The sequence below is a fragment of the Mesoplodon densirostris genome, chromosome 17, assembly GCF_025265405.1.
Source record: "Mesoplodon densirostris isolate mMesDen1 chromosome 17, mMesDen1 primary haplotype, whole genome shotgun sequence".
Classification (NCBI taxonomy): domain Eukaryota; kingdom Metazoa; phylum Chordata; class Mammalia; order Artiodactyla; family Ziphiidae; genus Mesoplodon; species Mesoplodon densirostris.
Window position 1 is genome coordinate 18301110 of NC_082677.1, and position 21554 is coordinate 18322663.

Below are 21554 nucleotides of genomic sequence, written 5' to 3' on the forward strand. Positions count from 1 at the left end.
ATGTTAGAGATTATTTTTTATTGCAGTCTCATATATACAAATTTAGATTTTTTTCCCATTATCAAGTGATGCACCATTTAATTATAAAAGAAAAAATTTAAATGAATATGTTTTGTGACAGAATGTATATTAGAATCTCTTTATCTAAAAGAGCATAAAAAAGTCAATAAAAACTGCTCTCAGAACCTGTTTGGAATTCTTGTGTTTGGTACTTAAAAAACCCAAATGATTTTATGAGTGAAGGTTTTAGAGTGATTATAAGCACTTCTTTTTTATTATTATTAAAGTATAGTTGACTTATTATATTATTTTCAGGTATAAACCACAGTAATTCAATATTTTTATAGATTACACATCATACAAAGTTATTATAAAATATTGACTATATTTGTTATTGAACCAAACTTGAGCCTGCTCACCTGCCATGCAGCAAAGCCTATTTATTGACACTGGGTATGGTGAAAGAAAGTACACCATTTATTGCAGGGCCCAGGAAGGAGTATGGGCAGCTCATGCTCAAAAGACCCGAACTCCTGGTTGGTTTTCAGGGGATCAGTTTTAAAAGCAACATTTGGGGGTGAGGGCTGCAAGATTCATGACTTTCTTCTGATTGGTTGGTGGTGAGGTAGCAGGATGACATTTCAGGAATCTCAGTCATCAATCTTCTGGTTCCAACCAGTCTGGGGTCTAGTGCTTGAGAATGTAGTCACTGTCCTCCACCTGGGTGAGTGGGGGGCCTTAGTTCCTGACAAAGATATCTGTCAGATTGTTATGTATATCCCTTGAGGAGGAACTAGGACTCTGCTTTATCGCTGAATTTTACTGCCATTATTTTTCTTGTTTAACTGCTTTTCCTTTGTTTCTGCATTCTCTCATTTCCCTAATTAGTAACTGCCTGTGCCTGCTCTTTGGAACTCAGGGAAAGCCTGGGAGACTAAAGACATTTTTTACAAACAAAAATTGGGGGAAATAGGGCTTCCCTGGTGGCGCAGTGGTTGAGAGTCCGCCTGCCGATGCAGGGGACGCGGGTTCGTGCCCTGATCCGGGAAAGTCCCACATGCTGCGGAGCAGCTGGGCCCATGAGCCGTGGCCGCTGAGCCTGCGCGTCCGGAGCCTGTGCTCCGCAACGGGAGAGGCCACAACAGTGAGAGGCCCACGTACCGCAGGAAAAAAAAAAAAAAAAAAACAGAGAAACAAAAAAAAACCTATGTAAGGATCAAAATAACTACTGCAGTTTGTGGTGTTCAGCTAATCAATGAAATTGATCGGATGCCTGAATCATGAGAATGTCCATTAACTACTGAAAATGATTGTGAGGTAAACACATGGGACATTCATATTTCACTTAAAGGAGTAAACTTTAAATTATTATATATTTTGTTTTTTTTAAAGGACAGAGGAACTGAAACACTAAAGTTTTGCCTTTACTGTGACTTCTCCCTTTGAAATCTCATTTGTTCCTGCTGTTTAAACCATCATTTTTGTGCAAATGAGCCCTAATTCTAAAGTCAAGTTCTGCTCTCTTAAGCACTTAACACACATTTCTCACAGCCTTTTGGACAATTAGATCTACTCAATTTATATACTATTCCTCTTTCATGTTTCCTATCTTGATTAATGGGATAAGCATCTTCTGAGTGGCTCAGATGTAAAACTTCAAATTCTTACCTCCCCTTTTGCCCAACTGTATAATCTGTAGCTTTAGCCTCCAAAATGGCTTTCTTCATTTTCTGCTCTCACTGCCACTGCTCTAATTTAGGCCTTCCTTTTCTTTTTCTTAACGACATTTTATATGCCATTGTATGATTGATGATTTCCTGAACTTTTGATGATTCTGTTAGGTTCCTTCAGTTACATTTGGGAGAAGTAAGGTGGGTTGCTTGTGACCCTCAAATATTGTGCTCATGGCCTATCACTTGCAGACCTAGGGACTGGTACTTTCCTTTTCTCTGTGTGTAAAAATGATTTCCATATTCCAAAATTACTTTCTTTTGAAAGTAATCAATGCCTAGCTCAACTTCCTCTTAAAGTATAAATAGGTTTCATTCAATCACAATCTCTTCTAATCACGCTATACTCAAATTGTGCATTTTATACAATGCTACTTGCTTCTTACAAGCTTGTGAGAAACAAAATAACTCCCTGGAAGGCAAGACTACTTCCTGAATCTGATGAACACATGTTTGTATGTAATTGATATTCGATAATTGTTCATTTGAAGTATATTTCATTTTTCAAATAGAATAAAGAATTGAGTGGGGAGGTCAGAGGTAGGCCTATATTGCTTTACATGTAAAGTGTGGTCTATACTTTTGGCGAGTGTATTCATTTCTTACAAATCAACATATAAAAACATCAGTACCCAACAGAAAATGAGCAAAGGACATGGACTCATGGTGACAAAAGTACAAGCACAAACGGCTTCCATGAAAAGTATTTAACTTGTAATTAAAGAAATAAATACTTAAAGCAATTTGTCGGGATGCATCGGAGACATAAATATGTATACTCTTTGACCCTTTCTAGGAAGCTTCTGTGAAAATGGAGATGGAGTCAAAACTTTTTGATCACAATGTAATCTTATACTTGTGAAAAATTGGAAATAAAAACTACCCAATGGTGGAAGAATGGTTTTATAAATTACGGCACACCCATCACAATAGGCTATATTTCAACCTTTTAAAAGGATTATTTTCAAAGGGTATTTAGTGATACAGGCTATTTAATGACATAGAAAAATAATCATTATTTTGTGTTACATGAGAAAAGTATATAATAGTAATTGAGGAAATGCAGTGAGATTCCACTATACAACCTCTTAGAATGGCAAAAAACAAAACAAAACAAAAAGAAAAAGAAAAGAACACAAGTGCTGGCAAGGATACAAAGCAACAGGACTCAAATCTTGCCGGTGGGAATGCAAGTACTATAGCCATTTGGAAGACTTTGACAGTTTCTTATAAAATCCAACATACCTTTATTATATGACCTAGCAATCCCACTCCTAGATTGAAATTTTCCAGCAAGATATGAGAGCTCCATTAGCTTCTCTCTCTTGCCAGAATTTGGAATTATCAGTTTTTTGTGTTTTTTTTTAAATTTTAGCCATTATAATGAGATATGAAGTGACATCTTATTATGACTTTAATTTGCATTTCCCCAACAACTGCTGTATGCTTTTCTCATGAAAAGTGAAATGAAAACCTGTAGTCTCCTCTCTGCAAGTATTTATAGCAGTTGTATTTGTAATCACCAAAAACTGGAAACAACCCAGATATTCAACTGGGGAATGAATCTTTAAAAACTGAAGTATGTCCGTACAATGTGACACAGGAACGAACCTCTTAGTCTAGGATAACATATAAATATATTGGAAAAAGGACTATGAGATAATTACATACTAAGTTATCATAAGAAAAAAAACCACATGAGCCATGGAGCATTGCATCATATAATGAAAACACACCAGAAAAAAAGTGGCCAAAGAGCAGATGAAAATGGTAATTAAATATTTCAAAATAAAGCAAAGAGAAATTAAGGGAAAGATGAAACCTTTGAAAGAACCACACAAATCAGAAATAAAAGGAGCTCAGAAATGAGGTGAATAAGCTATATAGAAGGATGTGAAATGAGAGCTGGCAGAACTCCAGAAAGAATTAGAAAAAATGGTTTTTTTTTTTTTTTTTTTTTTTTGCAGTACGCGGGCCTCTCACTGCTGTGGCCTCTCCCGTTGCGGAGCACAGGCTCCGGACGCGCAGGCTCAGCGGCCATGGCTCACGGGCCCAGCCGCTCCGCGGCATGTGGGATCTTCCCGGACCGGGGCACAAACCTGTGTCCCCTGCAACGGCAGGCGGACTCCCAACCACTGCGCCACCAGGGATACCCAGAAAAAAGGATGTTTTTAATGATGATTAAATTAGAAAGAAAACAAGAGTGAATATACATCATAGCACAATAAGAGAAATAAAGAGTAGATAAGAGAAAATTGAAGAAAATCAAACAGATAAAGATTTTTGAAAAGGGGCCAAAAGAAAGTGACAAGATAGGGACTTCCCTGGTGGTCCAGTGGTTAAGACTCCACACTCCCAGTGCAGAGAGCCTGGGTTCGATCCCTGGTCAGGGAGCTAGATCTTACATGCCTCAACTAAAGATCCCGCATGGCACAACAAAGATCCCACGTGTGCTGTGACTAAGAGCCGGCGCAGCCAAATAAATAAATATTTTTTTAAGGAAAAGAAAGTGACAAGACAGACAGAGAGCCAAAATAAGTGTATTAGGAGTGTATTTGGTTTTGTTAAGCCAAAGCATAGAGGTGATGGTTATGTAACATTAACAAGTATATTGTGAATATACTTAATGCCACTGGATTGTATACTTAAAAATGTTTAAAATGGTACGTTTTATGTTGTTTATTTTGTTGTTTATTATTGTTGTTTATGTTGCTTATTTTACCATGATAAAAAAATTGTAAACCAACACAGTGGAACAGAACAACTATTAGACCTATAATTCAGGAAAACTTTAAAGAAGGTTTAAATCTGTATACGTTGAAAGGCACACTGTGCATCTGGGGAATTCAACTCAGAACAGTCAGTTAACACAGGAGGATTCTTGTAGAATTGTTGGATTTTAAAAATAAAGAAAAAAAATCTTTCTGCACCCATGGAAAAAAGACCAAGTAAACCTGTAAAGAAAATTAGACTGGATTAGATTTTTTTATATAAAAATTTATTTATTTTATTTATTTATTAGTTTTGGCTGTGTTGGGTCTTCGTTGCTGCGCGTGGGCTTTCTCTAGTTGCAGTGAGCGGGGGCTACTCTTCGTTGCGGTGCGCAGGCTTCTCATTGTGGTGGCTTCTCTTGTTGCAGAGCACAGGCTCTAGTCACACAGGCTTCAGTAGATGCGGCGCATGGACTCAGTGGTTGTGGCTCACGGGCTTAGTTGCTCCACGGCATGTGGGATCTTCCTGGACCAGGGCTTGAACCTGTGTCCCCTGCATTGGCAGGCAGATTCTTAACTACTGCGCCACCAGGGAAGTCCTGGATTAGATTTTTTTAGCAGCAACATTTCATGCCAGATAATAACAAAGCAACATTTTTTAAATATTCAAGGAAATAAATATTCCATATCTCACCAAATTATACTTCAAGAATTCAGGCCATTAACAAGCATATATGAACATAAAACAACTCAAAAGAATATTGTTCCTATGAATCTTTCTTGAAGAATATACTAGAGAACAAATTTCAGACAACCAGGAAATGACTGGAGAATCTTTGACATGAGGTCAGGTGGTAAGCCCTGAGTATATATTGTGTAGCACTAAGATTGTAAGATGGGAATAATTGTGGTAGAATGGTATGTAAATGTTGTATAATCTGATGATGTAGAAAAAACATAGCCCACAGAAAAAGGGAGGGGGGTAGGGGAGTATAAGTGAAAAGTAGAAAAAAGTGGTTGTTTGCCTCATAGGAATTAGCTGTAAGGTAAAGGATAGCACTTGAAGCTGACTGATGGACATAAACATACTATAAATAAGTATGTATACTTAGATGAGTAAGATAAAATGCTAATAAAAGTAATACCAGTGATCAAAACTAGATGGTGGGGGAGAAGAGGGAGTTACTAATTTTGTTACTGCTAATTGCAGGGAACTAACAGTATCTTAAAAAGAGGGGAGGGGAATGACGAGTATTGTATAAAGATATTACTATAGAGTTAACCCCAATAACAAAAACTTTCCTAAATACTAAAAGAAATACCTACCCTAAAAAGAGCAAAGAGAACTATGTAATGATATGCACACATTTTCTATATGTATTTTATTTCTATATGTATTTATTTTCTATATGTACTTATCTGTACACACACACAAAATGAATAGAACATGAATCATTATCACAACACTAAATATATCAGGTGTATTAATAAATGTATATGGGCTCAACTTACTTAATGATCGCTGTATGCAAAAGATACAGTTGTAAAAAGTATGAATAATAAAAGGAGTTCATAAGAAATGAAGAATAATTTTAAAATAACAATAATAGAGGGAAGGGTGAAAACATATCAGAAAAATGCAAATTTTTAAAAAAGCAAGGTTCATCATCTTGGTATCAGACAAGCAGAGTTTAGTTCAAAAAGCATTAAGATGAAGGATATTATAAAATAGCCCATATAAAGCTAACGGTTATATTTACAATGAAGATTTTTTTAAATATCTATTTACCAAATGACACATCAGTAGTTTTCATAAAGTAAAAACTACTAGATGTAAAAAGGAATAGAAACCTGCTAATAATAGAAGACTTTAACACAGCTCTCTCAAAATGTCAGGTTAAGTGGACCAAGAAAATTAGTCATTATTATACATAATCAGTAAGGTAGATCTTACAGATTTGTATCAAAGTCTGAATCCATTAATAGAGAATATGTCTTCTCAAATGCACATAGGACAGTTATAAAAATCTATTATGTATTAGACCACAAAGAATATATTAATTCCAAAATATAAAAAGTCAAAATTTTGACCACATGTAATAAGACTAGAAAATAATCTAAAAATTAAAAAATTAAACCTGGGTCAAGTCTTCTGTAGGATGGTGGCAACTGTCTAAATCCAAATCTCTCCAAACATCCTTTAAAAAAAAACATATAGGGCTTCCCCGGTGGCGCAGTGGTTAAGAATCCACCTGCCAATGCTGGGGACATGGGTTCGAGCCCTGGTCCGGGAAGATCCCACATGCCGAGGAGCAACTAAGTCCATGTACCACAACTACTGAACCTGTGCTCTAGAGCCCACGAGCCACAACTACTGAAGCCCGCACGCCTAGAGCCCGTGCTCAACAACAAGAGAAGCCACCGCAGTGAGAAGCCCACGCACCGCAACGAAGAGTAACCCCCACTTGCTGCAACTAGAGAAAGCACGCGCAGCAACGAAGACCCAATGCAGCCATAAATAAATAAATAAATTTATTAAAACAAACAAACAAACATACAGATCTGTAAGGAGAGCAAAGTGAATCACCACCACCCTTGCCTAACTAATGTAATTTCAAATTATGGTTATGTAGGCAGATAAACTGAAATGCAGCAGACTCAGCTCTAGACCCCATGCTGAGGTGACAAATGAGGTTGAGACTTCAGAACAGAGAAAAAGGAAGCAGGAACTGGCATCAGTAGAATGCAAGTAAAGTAACTCCAAAAAGAGAAAACCTAAGGAGGGAAATACTAAGGTTTGAGATTCCTTAGACAAAAGGGACTTGAAAGTACACGGGATCAAAGGGGCCATCTCAGAAAGGTATTGCTTCTGGGAACAGAATGACTTGGAAGGGTCACCATTTACCTGGAGGCTTGGTGGTAAAGAGGACGAAGAGGTAGTAGAAACTAAGGATCTTGGTGAAACAGAGTAGAAGATAGATGAACCCTTTTTCACCCAAAAAGGAGTCACTGATTTTTAAAAGTCTGTACTTTATTAAACCAACAGGAGGTGCTATTGAACTAAAAAAATCCAGTATTTCTTGCAAATCCCTCACTCCTGTCTATGTACCGTTGTTAATTAGTTTAGGAAAATTGAAACCCTTCAGAATGAACAGAAAATGATAGGCAGCACCCATATAAGGTTACTATAAGTAGAAAAAATAAAATGAGAATCAAAATATTTCAGCTGATAGAAAGTCTCCCCCAAAGCTTACTCAACTAAAGAGCTAAAGAAAACTACCTGAATTAAATACTCCTACCTCAATGAAATACCCTTAAACAAGCATTTGCAGAGATAAAGTCTCAAATTCAGAACCCCAAGACAAAAAAAGAAGGGAAGAAATGGAAGGTGAATTTACTGAACTCAGGAAACGAAATGAAGACAAAAAATAATCATCTTTTAAAATGAAGCTAAAATCCAAGATACCTAATGGAAAGAGTATAAGGGGCATTGAGAAAAAATATGAAGACAGCCAAAAGAATGAAAATTAAATGAAGAAAGGTAAAAAGTCAGAGAGAAAATGATTTATATAGATAATATGTAAAATTAGAGTTCCTAAGAAGAAAAAAAACAGTAGCTGAGGCAATATTTAAACTTAAATCCATGAAAACATTCTAGAAGTAACAGAAGATTTAAATCTATGTATTGAAAATGCTCCTTGTGTACTGGGAAAATTGATCCCAAGTAGTCAACACTAAGTCATGTCCTAATAAAACTACTGGACTTTGAAGATAATGAAAAGTACCTCTGGACTTCCAGGCAGAAAGAAGAGGTTAGCAACAAACTTCTCAATGGCAACATACAAAGCAAAATAGGCATGGAACAAATTTAAAGTCTATGAAATTGTAAGCCAAAGATTTTATAACTATGACTCAATCTCAGAAGAAAATTAAAACTATGATAAATTCCACTATATTAAAAAAATATTTACATGGTGACAAATGCCATGAACAAAGTCAAACGACAAGTGACAAACTGGGAAGAAATATTTGAATATACAGCACAAAGAGCTCATTTCCTTAATGAAAATAGCCTCCAAAAATCAAAGCAAATTACCATCAACCTGGTAGAAAAATAGGCCAAAGATATAAAAATAGATTTCATGGAAAAAAAATGCAGATGACAAAACATATAAAAAATGTTCAACTTCAGTCATACAAAGAGAAATACAAATGAAACCTATTCTAAAAAACCACAACTACACTAAAGCCTTTCTCACCAAAATCTGTAGTTACATAAAATATTCTATGGACTGTGGGGAAACAGGCACTTTGATGCATTTCTGGTGGGGATACAAAAGCACAAAGCCCAGGAGGGAATTTAGTAGTATCTGGCAGAATCACATATGCGTGTGTCTTTTGACTCAGACATCTAACTTAAGAATCTGTTCTAAGGACACACTGGCATAAAATATAAACTGGCATTTGTATCAATTTAGTCACAACAGAATTACTTGTATTAGCGAAAGATTGGAAATAACCAAAATGCCCATTAATAGGGAACTGATTAAAGTACATGTAACAATGGAATAATCTTCAGGTTGATGGTGTCCCTTCCAAGTCACCCTTTTCACTAGAAGGCATAAATAGAATGTAGAAAGTCTCCATGTACCAATATCGGGTGATCTGCAGAATATATATTACAAAGTGGAAAAAACAAAGGTACAGAAGAGTATATAGAGGAATCTATTAAATATGTAGAAGGAAGGAATGAGAAAGGTGCCAATGATAGAGAGAGTTCTCTAATTATAACTTGTTTACATGGTTTCAATCTTAGAATCGTGTATGTTTACATATTCAAAAATTAAATTAAGTAAAAAGGTAGAAAGAGAAGAAAACTCTACAAAGGAAATAAATTTACATAACTGTATAGAAGTTTGGTGACATAGCCACACAAGAAAAGGAACAATTTTAGTGACTTTAGAACATAGATTTTGGACTGTACATTGGCCCTCTGTATCTTCAGATTCTCCATCTGCAGAGTCAACCAACCACGGATTGAGAATATTCAGGGAAAAAAATTCCAGAAAGTTCCAAAAAGCAGAATTTGAATTTACCCCATACTGGCAACTATTTATATATCATGTACATTGTATTAGGTATTATAAGTAATCTAGAGATGATTTAAAGTATATGTGCAATTTGCATAGGATATTTGCAAACCCTATGCCATTTTAGATAAGGAACTTAAGCATCCGTGGATTTTGGTATCCATGGGGGGATGGAGCTGGAACCAATCCCCCATGGATACCAAGGGATAACTGTATCTTCTTAGCAGGGTATATTCAGTAGTATAATTGTTGTATTGCTATTTTTAAAGTATTTTATGTCTATTGTTGGGTAAAATAAGTGTTGCAAAATGTTAATTGTTGAACAAAACCACAGTAGTTTATCAGGGCTATGACTTAGATTGAGCAAAGTGGAAATGAAGTGCAAAATTACACAGAAGGACAGCTAACATAACAGAGTACAGGTTACGTAGCAGGCTTTGTGCTGGGCACTATATATATATGCTATATAATTTGGCTCGTGCAGCTACCCATTGAGACTTGTGATATTATTTTCCTAAGAGGGATGTTGAGATTTAAACCCAGATCTATGTGATTCCAAAGCCTGTGTTTTTTCTACCACATTATTGCAGGATATACATCAAATATTGAGAAGAAAGAACATCCAGAGCTAAATGTTCTGTTTAAACCAGTAGTTGCTGCTCAGAAAATAAATAAAGATGCAGACCCAAAGTCAGTGGTTTATACGTTCTTCATGCAAGAACATTGTATTAAAGGAGAGAGTGTAAGTTTTCTCTTATTTCTAATGGGAAAATGTAAGCATATACACATGCACACATACACGCCCTCATACTGATATTGGAGATAGAAATTTTCTAAAAGTTGCCATTGATGACTGAAATTAGTGACAGATGTGAACTAAAACTATGGCAAAGCAGAAAAGAAAAAATCTAGCAGGCATGGGTTTTCATGATGCTGTTAAAAGCAAAAAACCTTTCAAAGCTTCCCTTCGTGACACTTCAAAGCTCTTCTAAGCTTTGCACAACCTTTTTATATTGGCCTTTAAGATACTAGTTTAGATAAGGTGGTTTCCTCCTGTGGAAGGTTAGGGCTGATAGAGATTTCAGTGGTGCTAGAGTTCCCCTCATCTAAGCCACCCCTTCACATTTCTACTGGTTTTCCCTAATGATGAAATATTTTTATTTGGTTCAGTACTACTTTTTAAAAAGTCTACCACTTGAAGTAATTGGGGTAGGGAGATATTCCTATTTTAATTTGATTCATTTGTATATGATTATGATGGAAATTCAATTTATAATTCTATGTACTTGATAATAAGAAAAATGTTGAAATTTCTATAAGTATTTTTTAAATTAATTTTTAAACTTTTCTTTTTGTCAGAAGCTGTGTTGATCAGTGACTTTGGTGAAGGCTGAGAAAGTTGAAGAAAATTTGCAGATGATACACAACTTCTAAGGTAAGCTAATATAATAACTCAGTCAAGATTATAAGTACCCTTGACAGACTTATAAACTATAGCTAACACACTAAAATAAAATTTACAGGAGTAATTATAATATCCTGATTTAAATTTTACAAAGCAATTGTAGAAGTATTAAATAGACTTCCATTTCTGGCAGTATGATAGACAAGACATCCACCAAATATGTAAAATACTAGATTCAGTATTTTAAAAATTCTTTCAAATGAATGGATGAACCTATAAGAAAATAAGGGAAACTTTCTGGGGCTAGAAACCAAGCAAGTATATTTCTGTGAGGTAAACGAGTGCTGAAATCACTGAATACTTTGGGGGCATCCTTCAGTTTCTGTTGGCATAGAAACTTGTGCATGGAGAAGAATGGAGACTGAGGAAAATTCCCTGCGTTCTGCAAAGTGAAGGGGGCCTATCAGAGACCATCCTGGAGAGGCATACAGCTCTGGGTGGAGTTGAAATCCCCCTGAATAATTCCTGGTTACCTGCTTACAGTCACTTGGATTTGAGGCCTTATTTTATACTATTTTCATGGTCCTTAAACTCTACAAATGGAGAGTTTTAATGTAAAATAGACTTGGGTCTGTAACACTCTTCAGTACCTACCAGAAACAATCACAAATCCTCCATGGAAGGAATTATCAACCTAGTTATCAAATAATCATAGTTAAAATTCTAACAAATAAACTCACTTTTTAAAAAAAAATCACAAAACATACAAGGGGAAAAAATCAAAACACTATGAGCAAGAGTCAGCAGAAATCACAACTGAAACAGATCTACAGATATTTCAGCTATTAGAAATATCCAATACATGAGATAAATATATTTAATAAATAAAAGAGGGATTCTAACCAAATGTAAAATAGATAGCTAGTGGGAAGCAGCCGCCTAGCACAGGGAGATCAGCTCAGTGCTTTGTGACCACCTAGAGGGGTGGGATAGGGAGGGTGGGAGGGAGACACAGAGGGAGGAGATATGGGGATATATGTATATGTATAGCTGATTCACTTTGTTATACAGCCGAAACTAACACACCATTGTAAAGGAATTATACTCCAATAAAGATGTTTAAAAAAAGAGGGATTCTAAAACATAAATAAAGAGTAATAGACTATAAAAATGACAAGGCACATTAAAATAAGAATGAATTAGAATATCAGAAATGAAAAATTCCATAATAGAACTTAAAAATTAAATAATATGTTAAACCAGCATATAAGGCACAGTTAAAAAGAGTAAGAAACTATAGTTGACCCTTGAACAACACAGGTTTGAACTGCATGGGTCCACTTATGTGTGAATTTTTTTCAGTAAATACGAACTTCAGTACTACATGATCTGCAATTGGTTGAATCCACAGATGTGGTTACTGCAGTTATGGAAAGCTGATTGTAAAGTTAAACATAGATTTTTGACTGTTTGTGGTTGGTACCCCTAAACCTCAAGTTGTTCAAGGGTCAACTGTTCATGGAAGGCCATACACAGAGAAAAAAGATATAGGAAAAATAAAAGAGATGGCGAGATGATTTAATCAGAGTAGCAGGATACAATTTATGAAGAAAGTTAGTACTAAAGTAGGACACTTCAGAGTAACCTAAGATGAGCTTCTCTAGAGAGAAAGCATCATCCCCTTTGTAGGGGCAGGAAAAACAAAACAAAACCAGAACTAATTTGTTTTTAATGGGTTCCCCAACTCATCACTTAAAAGTCAGCACTTCCGGGCCTCCCTGGTGGCGCAGTGGTTAAGAGTCCGCCTGCCGATGCAGGGGATACGGGTTCGTGCCCCGGTCTGGGAGGATCCCATATGCCGCGGAGCGGCTGGGCCCGTGATCCATGGCCGCTGGGCCTGCGCATCCGGAGCCTGTGCTCCGCAACGGGAGAGGCCACAACAGTGAGAGGCCCGCATACCGCAAAAAGAAAAAAAAAAAAAAAAAAAAAGTCAGCACTTCCTCTTTGTCTTACTTTTTTATTCAAGACAAAGAATATAGTAGAATGTGATTCATAATTTTAAAAAAACAATTGGGGGCTTCCCTGGTGGCGCAGTGGTTGAGAGTCTGCCTGCCGATGCAGGGGTGGCGGGTTCATGCCCCAGTCTGGGAGGATCCCACATGCCGCGGAGCGGCTGGGCCCGTGAGCCATGGCCGCTGAGCCTGCGCATCCGGAGCCTGTGCTCCGCAACGGGAGAGGCCACAACAGTGAGAGGCCTGTGTACCGCAAAAAAAAAAAAAAAAACAATTGGAGATTTATTCACAAATATTTGCTGAGGATAAAGCAGTGAACAAAACACAAAAGTTCCCTTCCTTCACATTAGCTTAAGTTCTAGTGTCATTAAAGTTGTCAGTTAAGAAATAAAAATCAGGGCTTCCCTGGTGACGCAGCGGTTGAGAGTCCGCCTGCCGATGCAGCGGACACGGGTTCGTGTCCTGTTCCGCGAAAATCCCACATGCCGCGGAGCGGCTGGGCCCGTGAGCCATGGCCACTGAGCCTGCGCGTCTGGAGCCTGTGCTCCACAACGGGAGAGGCCACAACAATGAGAGACCTGCATATCACAAAAAAAAAAAAAAAAAAAGAAGTAAAAATCAAGACAACAGCAAACTTATTCCTTTCCTTTTCACTCATAACTTTCCTCAACATGGGGTTATAATGGAAACTAAGGAGTATGCAGTGTAGAGTGTATACATTATATATATCAGAGCCTACATTTTAAAAAATGCCTATTTCTTGTGTCAAAAAAATTAAAAATGCCTGTTTATAGAGAAACGTAGCTGCTGCTTTTAAAAAAAGAAACATTTTTTCCACTTATGAATGCTATGGTTGAAAACTTGATTTTTTTCTTTTTAAACATTTGTTGAGTGACTAATTATTGAAACCCTTAAGGATGAACTGGATGCTGCAACAGCTGCTCTTTTGGGAATAGGTGATGTTCTTCAGGGAATTCATGCCTGAATCTACTGTATACAATTTTTAGGTACTTTATTCAACCAGTGCCAGTGGCATTTCATCTTTTAACCTTGGCACTCCAGTTATACTTTCTCTTGCACTTGGGAGGGTAGCCACATTTGCCACAGATCAACTTATGTCGGTGGTAGGCCTTAGAGCCACAACAGCGGTACAGCATGTGTGTCTTATTGCTATGCTTTGCAAATGACGACATTCCCTTCCTCATCTCGCTTCTGATCATTACAGAAAAGAATAAAAGAAGAAAAAGTAATCAATCCTAATACCCAAAGAAAATTACTTCTAAAATTTCATTGTACTTCCTTCTAATTTTATCTATGAAAAATTATATGTGTGTATGGACACACAAATGGTTGTGTGTATATATATAATTTAAAAGTGAATTTGAGGGACCTTCCTGGTGGTCCAGTGGGTAGGACTCCACCCTCCCAATGCAGGGGACACGGGTTTGAGCCCTGGTCCAGGAAGATCCCACATGCCATGGAGCAACTAAGCCCGTGTGCCACGACTACTGAGGCTGTTCTCTAGAGCCCACGTGCCACAACTACTGAACACACGTGCCACAGCTACTGAAGCCCACACGCCTAAAGCCCATGCTCCGCAACAAGAGAAGCCACCGCAATGAGAAGCCTGCACACTGCCAGAAGAGTAGCCCCCACTCGCCACAACTAGAGAAAGCCCGTGTGCAGCAACGAAGACCCAACACAGCCAAAAAAATAAATTAATTAAAAAAAAAAAGAACCGGCACAGCCAAAATAGATTTAAAAAACAAAAAACAAAAAAAACCGAGGGGGTAATCAGCTGTGTCAGATGAGTGAATCAAAGGGTTGGATAGTGTTTCAAAGCAACACTAATAAACTGCTCACATTTAAAAAATAAATAAAATAAAAGTGAATTTGAAATACTCATATTTATTCTATTTTTGATTTTTATTTAACATAGTATTTTTCTTATCTGAATATATGACACTTTAAAATATTATTTTGACACCTCTATTAAATTCTATTATAAGATGGTAGCATAGCATAATTTATTCAGCCATTTCTTTTTGTAAGCATTCCAGGCTTTCCTATTATAAATAACATTATGATAACATCGTTGACTATCTGGCCATATCTCTGATTATTTTCTCAGGATAGCTTTCTGTTAGTAGAAATAGTATGTTAAAGAGCATGAATATTCTGATAAATTGTTTTCTAGATATATTCTTAGTGATTTTGTTCTACACAGCAGCATATGAGATTTTGTCTCACCACATTCTTGCTAATGGTAGTTTATGTTTTAAAAAATCTTTCTTCTATTTCTTAGGAGGATTGGTTCTGTTTCTTATAACAGTTAGGCTTCTTTTACTAAGGTGAAAACTTTTCATCTGTATTTTTGATTTTGTATTAAGATGGAGAAATTGTCGGTCTTTTAGTAGTTGGCACAAGAATTTTTGTTATTGCAGAAAATGCTGAATTTGTTTGGAAGAAATGCCTTGATAATTCATTTGTGATGAATATTGAGTCTACAAGGGGCTTGTTCAAGTATGAAAAGATGATTGTTAAATTGCCTTTTAAAGAGGTGTGTTGTGTCCATTGGAAGGGCCTGCTTTGTTAAGGTTCAGGATGAGTTACGTACACAGATTTGGAAGTAGAAGCTGGGACAGAAATAATGGGAAGAAAAAAGTGAAAGGTACAGGGAAAATCTGGCAGGAGGGGAATGGGAACCCTCTAGAGATGTTAGATGAGACTTTCCAAGTGAAATGCTGTATATTGTGTAATGTGACTCTCACTGTGACCCCACAAATAAAAACATATGGAAATTAGGAAATCCTTGGTGTACCTGGATTTCTTGCAGAAGCCAGTGAAGGGGCTGAAAGCTAAATGTTGGTTGATATGGGACTAAAACATTTGGCCAAGTGTTTAGGGAGCAGCTACCATTTGGGTTACTTCTTCCCTCTAGGGGATATCTCTGTGTCTCACTGTTCTCTTCACACTTTGCTTTACCACTGACTTCTTTTCCCACTAGGATCTTTTAGTTTTACCTCTCCCTAGGTTCTTCCTCTGACAGTAAATATATGTGGCTAAGCAACAAACAACCCTCCCTGCCCACCACTCCATCTCAGAAACTTTTTCCTGTATGCTTCTCTCTTAACCATGATTTTTTCTCCCTTTTTCCTAGTTCTCTTTCTTTCCCCTTTCCTACTGTTTCCCCTTTCTTTTTTCATGCCAGTCTTCAAGATTTTCCTAAAACATTTTACCTTGCTGGGAGTATCTTCCCCCCTTTTCTATCTCACTATCCAGATCCTAGTACTTTTCCAAAGTGTATCTAAATTCCCATTCTTCCATTAGTTCTTTACCTTTTCTCTCCTCACTAGGTAATCTCTATATTGTACCTTATAATACTTGGTCCCTTGATTATTTTTTCTTCCCTTTACATTTTCTCCAGTCTTTATATTCTGGTGTCATTGTTTCATATACGTAACTAAGTTTTTTTCCCCAAAAGTTGTAAGCTCCCTGAAGGCAAGTCCTTTGTGAAAGACTTATTTTTAATTCCTTAAACAAAGCCGTACTACAGTAGGCTTGTAGCAACACCAATAAAGAGTTGTTACATGTAATTGAGTGATAGTGGAGAATTAGGCTATAATGTGTAGTTAATTTGAAAATCAGTTATATGTGAAAATTTTCAGAATTGCTGATAACACTGTGTGGAAAACAATGACAAATTTTGCATATGATTATCAGTGATGAAAGGCCAAAATCTTTATTTAAAGTAAAAAAAAGTTTATTACTATTAGATGACCACATTACAGCTTCTTTCAAAGGAGAACTGGCATCATAATTTTTAATCCTAATTTATACTTGTATTATCAGTGAATAAGTTAAAAATAGATTATAAGATAGAAGGGGCGGGGGAGCAGCAGCTACTGTAATATCTACATGTAGAGAAGTGGTTAACAAAATTGGTACACCAATATTAAGGAACACCATGCAGCTCTTTAAAAAGACTGAAGTTTGGGGGCTTTCCTGGTGGTGCAGTGGTTGAGAGTCCGCCTGCCGATGCAGGGGACACGGGTTCGTGCCCCGGTCTGGGAAGATCCCACATGCCGTGGAGCAGCTGGGCCCATGAGCCATGGCCGCTGGGCCTGCGCGTCCGGAGCCTGTGCTCCCCAACGGGAGAGGCCACAGCAGTGAGAGGCCCAAAGAATGAAGTTTATCTATCAAATCTGGCATGTAAGAAATCCAGGATCTACTATTAAGAAACACAAATAACTTATAAAACAGTATGTGTGGTATGATCCCATGTTTTAAAAGTTGTGTATATACTCGAACAACATGTATGTCTGTCTGTGTTTGCCTGGAAACAAATGTCAGGAAGAATAAAACTAAACTATTATTAGTAGTTAACCTTGAGGAGTGTAATTAGAGAAGAGGAAGGGAGGGGATTTTCAAACAATAGAGAAGCATATAAAATAAAAAGTTAGTTTTTTTTTTTACAGTGAGCATTTATTTTGAAATCAAAAGGCTCAAAGATATTTTTAAAGAATTAATATAGCAAGAAAAGTATACTAGTTTGTATTTTATTTATAAAACGAGATACCATTCTGTGTTTGTATTTATTAAAGGTATCTTTCTGTGGTCAGTAGTTATTAATAGATTATAATCATTTCTCCTATTCTAGATCATGTTTTATAAGTCTTCAGAGTTATGGTAAAATGTGTTTTATAAAGATAATGAAATCCAACTATAGTTACTGAACTAATTCCATAGAGATTTTTCCATTCAGTGAATATGTTTTATTATAATTCTATGTGTTGTTTGCTGTCAATGTCTTTGTTTGAATCTGAAAATTAAATATCTTGTCAAAAAGTACTTTCCATTATCAACAATCTTCAAAATGTAGAAAGAGATACTTTGAGACTAGTTTCCCACGACATTTTATTTTATTATTATTTTTTGTGAATGAAAACATATTATTTAAAGTCCTACAAGGAGATGGAGGATGTTGGTTGAGTTTGACTTCCCTTTCATTAAAGACTTCAGAAAAGGCTATTCGCTATTTGAAATTCTAGTCCCCAAGATCTCATGTAATAGCAGGTGTGCTAGAATCCAGGTGAGATGCTGGCAGACAGAGCTCTCTTATGGCCATCTCCTAGGGTAGAGGAGATTCCTTACTGTAAGTCACTACTGATAAGTTGTTTGCGTGACTGCTGGGGGAGAGATTTACAGAGTTCTGTGAGAGTCTATTCTCATCTTGCTCGGTTTGGTCAGGAGCGGGAGACCATGTGTTTTTGCTGATCGAGTCGAACCTGGAACCCCCAGGGTCTTTTAAGTTGTTTTCATCTGATTGTTGGTTCTTTTGGGGAGAGGCAAGCGGGTTGAAGTTTCTCCTACCTTGCGATGTGGCTGTGTGTTGAACTCCGTTTCAAAAGATGACAGCTGCTGCGTTACTCCTAAAAGTCCACCCACCTCCACACTGAGAATGACCCAGATGACATCTCCATAGTAGAGTCCTGTAGCAGTGCACATCTGCCACTGTCCCTGATACATTCCTGCTCTGCTGGGGCTGCACATCTGGACGCTGACATCTGCAATCACTTGGGGCTCTAGCGATCTCACCATTACCGTGTTCACATGTCCAAATTGGTCCTCCCTGACTTATTTAAGACAAACCCCTGGAGGCCAGGCCTCTGCCCCAGAATTTTGGATCCGCCATGTTTTTATAAATTGAGTATCAGGAGGTATCGACTCCCCTTCTCCTATGGTGACATCTTCAACAAAGGACATAGAGGGCACACTGATGTTTGGGCTCTCAAAGTCATAATAGGCGCCAATTGCTGCTTGTAGGTTCCAGTTGGTCATGTCCAGGAAGAGGGCGCAGACGGCCAGGTTGAGCTGGAAGCCGAGCAACCGCTGGAACTCGGAGATGAGCACGTCCTTGTCGGTGGTGCCCAGGCAGCTGAACTTCTGCATCAGCTCGGGGTCCAGGTTCATGTCCATGCTGTCCGTGGCTGGGGCCGGACACTCGCTTCCCCGCCTCCTCGCAACTGAGCCGCTACCGCCGGGCCAGGGACCGGGAAGGGGCCCGCTGCTAGCTGGCGCCGCGACCCCGCTCCTCGGAGGTAGGCCCCGGGCCTCTCACTGCCCATAGGGATAAACTCACTCAGCGGCTCACTCACTCTCGCACCACCCCCACCCCACGCGCCCCCAGTGCCGCCGCCAACGCCTCCTCTCGCTTCTCCCTCCCAGGACATTTTTAAACTGAATAATTTGTAACTCAAGGTCTTCTGTCCTTTTATTCAGCCTAATTCTCTCTTTGTCCTTTCTGTGTTCTTTTTAGATCCTGTTTTCCTTCTTGGTTCTAGAGCACCAGCTTACAAATTGTACTTTTAAAGAGTTATAACAGAAATAATATGATTTTCCAACATAAAATTTTTTGTATAGCTCTGATTTCAATAATTTGTAGCAAAGTGAAAGTTTGTAAAAACTCAGAAAATTGGAAGATGACGTACTTTATAAAAAGAGAACGAACGTGTGTCAGTTCTTGATAGGATGAGAGTTGTTCTTTCATTAAAAGCTATGTTGTGTTCTTAATTGATTCAAGGAAGAACTTTTCGTACAAGTATCAACTGTGGAAAAAAACAGAAAATATATCCAGCAAAGAAGGGCAGGGAAGTAAGAGAGTCATTACCATCTGACTATGGTTATAGCACTAAGCCCATTTTTGTTGGTTATGATGCTATTGTATTGATATATTGTATGTGAGGATTCCATGACTTCTTTCTTACCTCATTCTTTGTTATTCCTTGAATTGGGAAGTTGGAGGAATACCATAGCATGTATTTCACCTGGTTATTGTTTGTGGCGCAATTGTAAGTGGAATTATAACTATTGATGTATGCAAGTTATAACCTTTAGCTTGTCTTCTTACTACATTTATATGATTTTTTTAAATTATTATTTATTTATTTATTTTGGCACCCCTTCATTTCTTTTTTTTTAAATTAACTTATTATTTATTTATTCATTTTTGTCTGCGTTGGGTCTTCATTGCTGTGAGGGTTTTCTCTAGTTGCAGCGAGCGGGCGCTACTCTTCATTTGCGGTGCGCGGGCTTCTCATTGTGGTGGCTTCTCTTGTGGTTGCGGAGCACGGGCTCTAGGTGCGCGGGCTTCAGTAGTTGTGGCTCACAGGCTCTAGAGCGTAGGCTCAGTAGTTGTGGTGCATGGGCTTAGTTGCTCAGCAGCATGTGGGCTCTTCCCGACCAGGGATTGAACCCGTGTCCCCTGCATTAGCAGGCGGATTCTTTTTTTTTCTTTTTATTTATTTATTTATTTTATTTATTTTGTTTTTGGCTGTGTTGAGTCTTCGTTGCTGCGCTCAGGCTTTCTCTAGTTGCGGCGAGTGGGGGCTACTCTTCATTGTGGTGTGCAGGCTTCTCACTGCAGTGGCTTCTCTTGTTGCAGAACATGGGCTCTAGGTGCGCGGGCTTCAGTAGTTGTGGCTCGCAGGCTCTAGAGCACAGGCTCAGTAGCTGTGGCACACGGGCTTAGCTGTTCCGCGACATGTGGGATCTTCCCAACCAGGGATTGAACCCGTGTCCCCTGCATTGGCAGGCAGATTCTTAACCACTGCGCCACTAGGGAAGTCCCAACAGGCAGATTCTTAACCGCTGTGCCACCAGGGAAATCCCTATATGATTTCTGATAACATCAATTTTCACTCTGCTCAAATGCACATTCTATTACTCCACTCTCATTCTCTTCAGATGATCTTGAGTCCTTCTTTTCTGAGAAAATGGAAACAATCATGTGCTTTCTAACTTCATTTCTCTTTACCTGGACAGTTTATTTTACTCACACTTTCTCTTCCTTTTTCATTTTAGAAAGATATATATCATTCTTCTTAGGGGTTAAACTTTCCACTTATGTTCTTGATCCCATCTCCCGCTGTGGGCTTAAGACTCTTGCCTCACTAATTATCCTCTTATCTTGCATCTTTCTGATATCTGTTCCACCCAATCTACTGAGAGTTTTTAAAAAAAAAAAAACAAGCAAGCAACAAAAATCCCTTTCATTAGTCCTTCAAGCTCTCCTTCTGTTCCCTATCAAAACACTTGGAAACAGTAATATATGCTCGTGCCTCCATTACCTCATCCCTAACCTCTTACAATCCTAATTTTGCCCCGGAATATTTGTTGTGTGTCAGGGACTACTACTCCAACCTCTCATCCAGTGTTCAAGGCAAGTCAGTTGAGCCATGCTACCTGGATCAGAACGAATATTACCAATTTCCCAGAAGGACTGGCTTGGAGCCCTCTGCCTGCTTTATGCTTTGCTGTAGTACGGTATGCTCTGGTGATCCCAGCCTGGCTTTGGCCTCTCTATCAGCCTATGTCTTTAGGATTTTAGGGGAATATGAATTCTTAAAGGTCCCTTTCCTTGTCCTAAGTGGTTCTCTGAATATCCCTATTTCCCCTGATACCTTTGGTTTGTAAGAATTGAAAGAGGGCCTTAGAAATTAGATTACAGGTTTAGGCAGGATGCTCATCACTGCTCTACAGTATTCCATATTGTTGCACACGTCATATTCTTGATGCTCTCTTTTTTGTTTATAGTGATAGTAAAC

At 38.0% G+C, this 21554-nt stretch overlaps 1 protein-coding gene and 1 pseudogene across 6 annotated transcripts in view; one reads left to right on the plus strand and one right to left on the minus strand.

Annotated features, from left to right (window-relative positions):
• The window catches only part of CAB39L (calcium binding protein 39 like), a 107517-nt gene that overhangs the window by 2333 nt on the left and 83630 nt on the right, over positions 1–21554 (plus strand). The window contains exons 1-3 of one of the 6 annotated variants that reach the window (XM_060080127.1): positions 10172–10273; positions 10891–10966; positions 18775–19049. In XM_060080127.1, the coding sequence (XP_059936110.1) occupies positions 18788–19049 (262 nt within the window). In that variant the 5' untranslated portion in view covers positions 10172–10273; positions 10891–10966; positions 18775–18787. Of the gene's footprint in view, positions 1–10171; positions 10274–10890; positions 10967–18774; positions 19050–21554 lie in introns of those variants that run through there. The other 5 variants (XM_060080129.1, XM_060080128.1, XM_060080130.1 and 2 more) reach the window with 5 other exon arrangements.
• Positions 13825–14153, minus strand: LOC132477397 (large ribosomal subunit protein eL37-like; annotated as a pseudogene).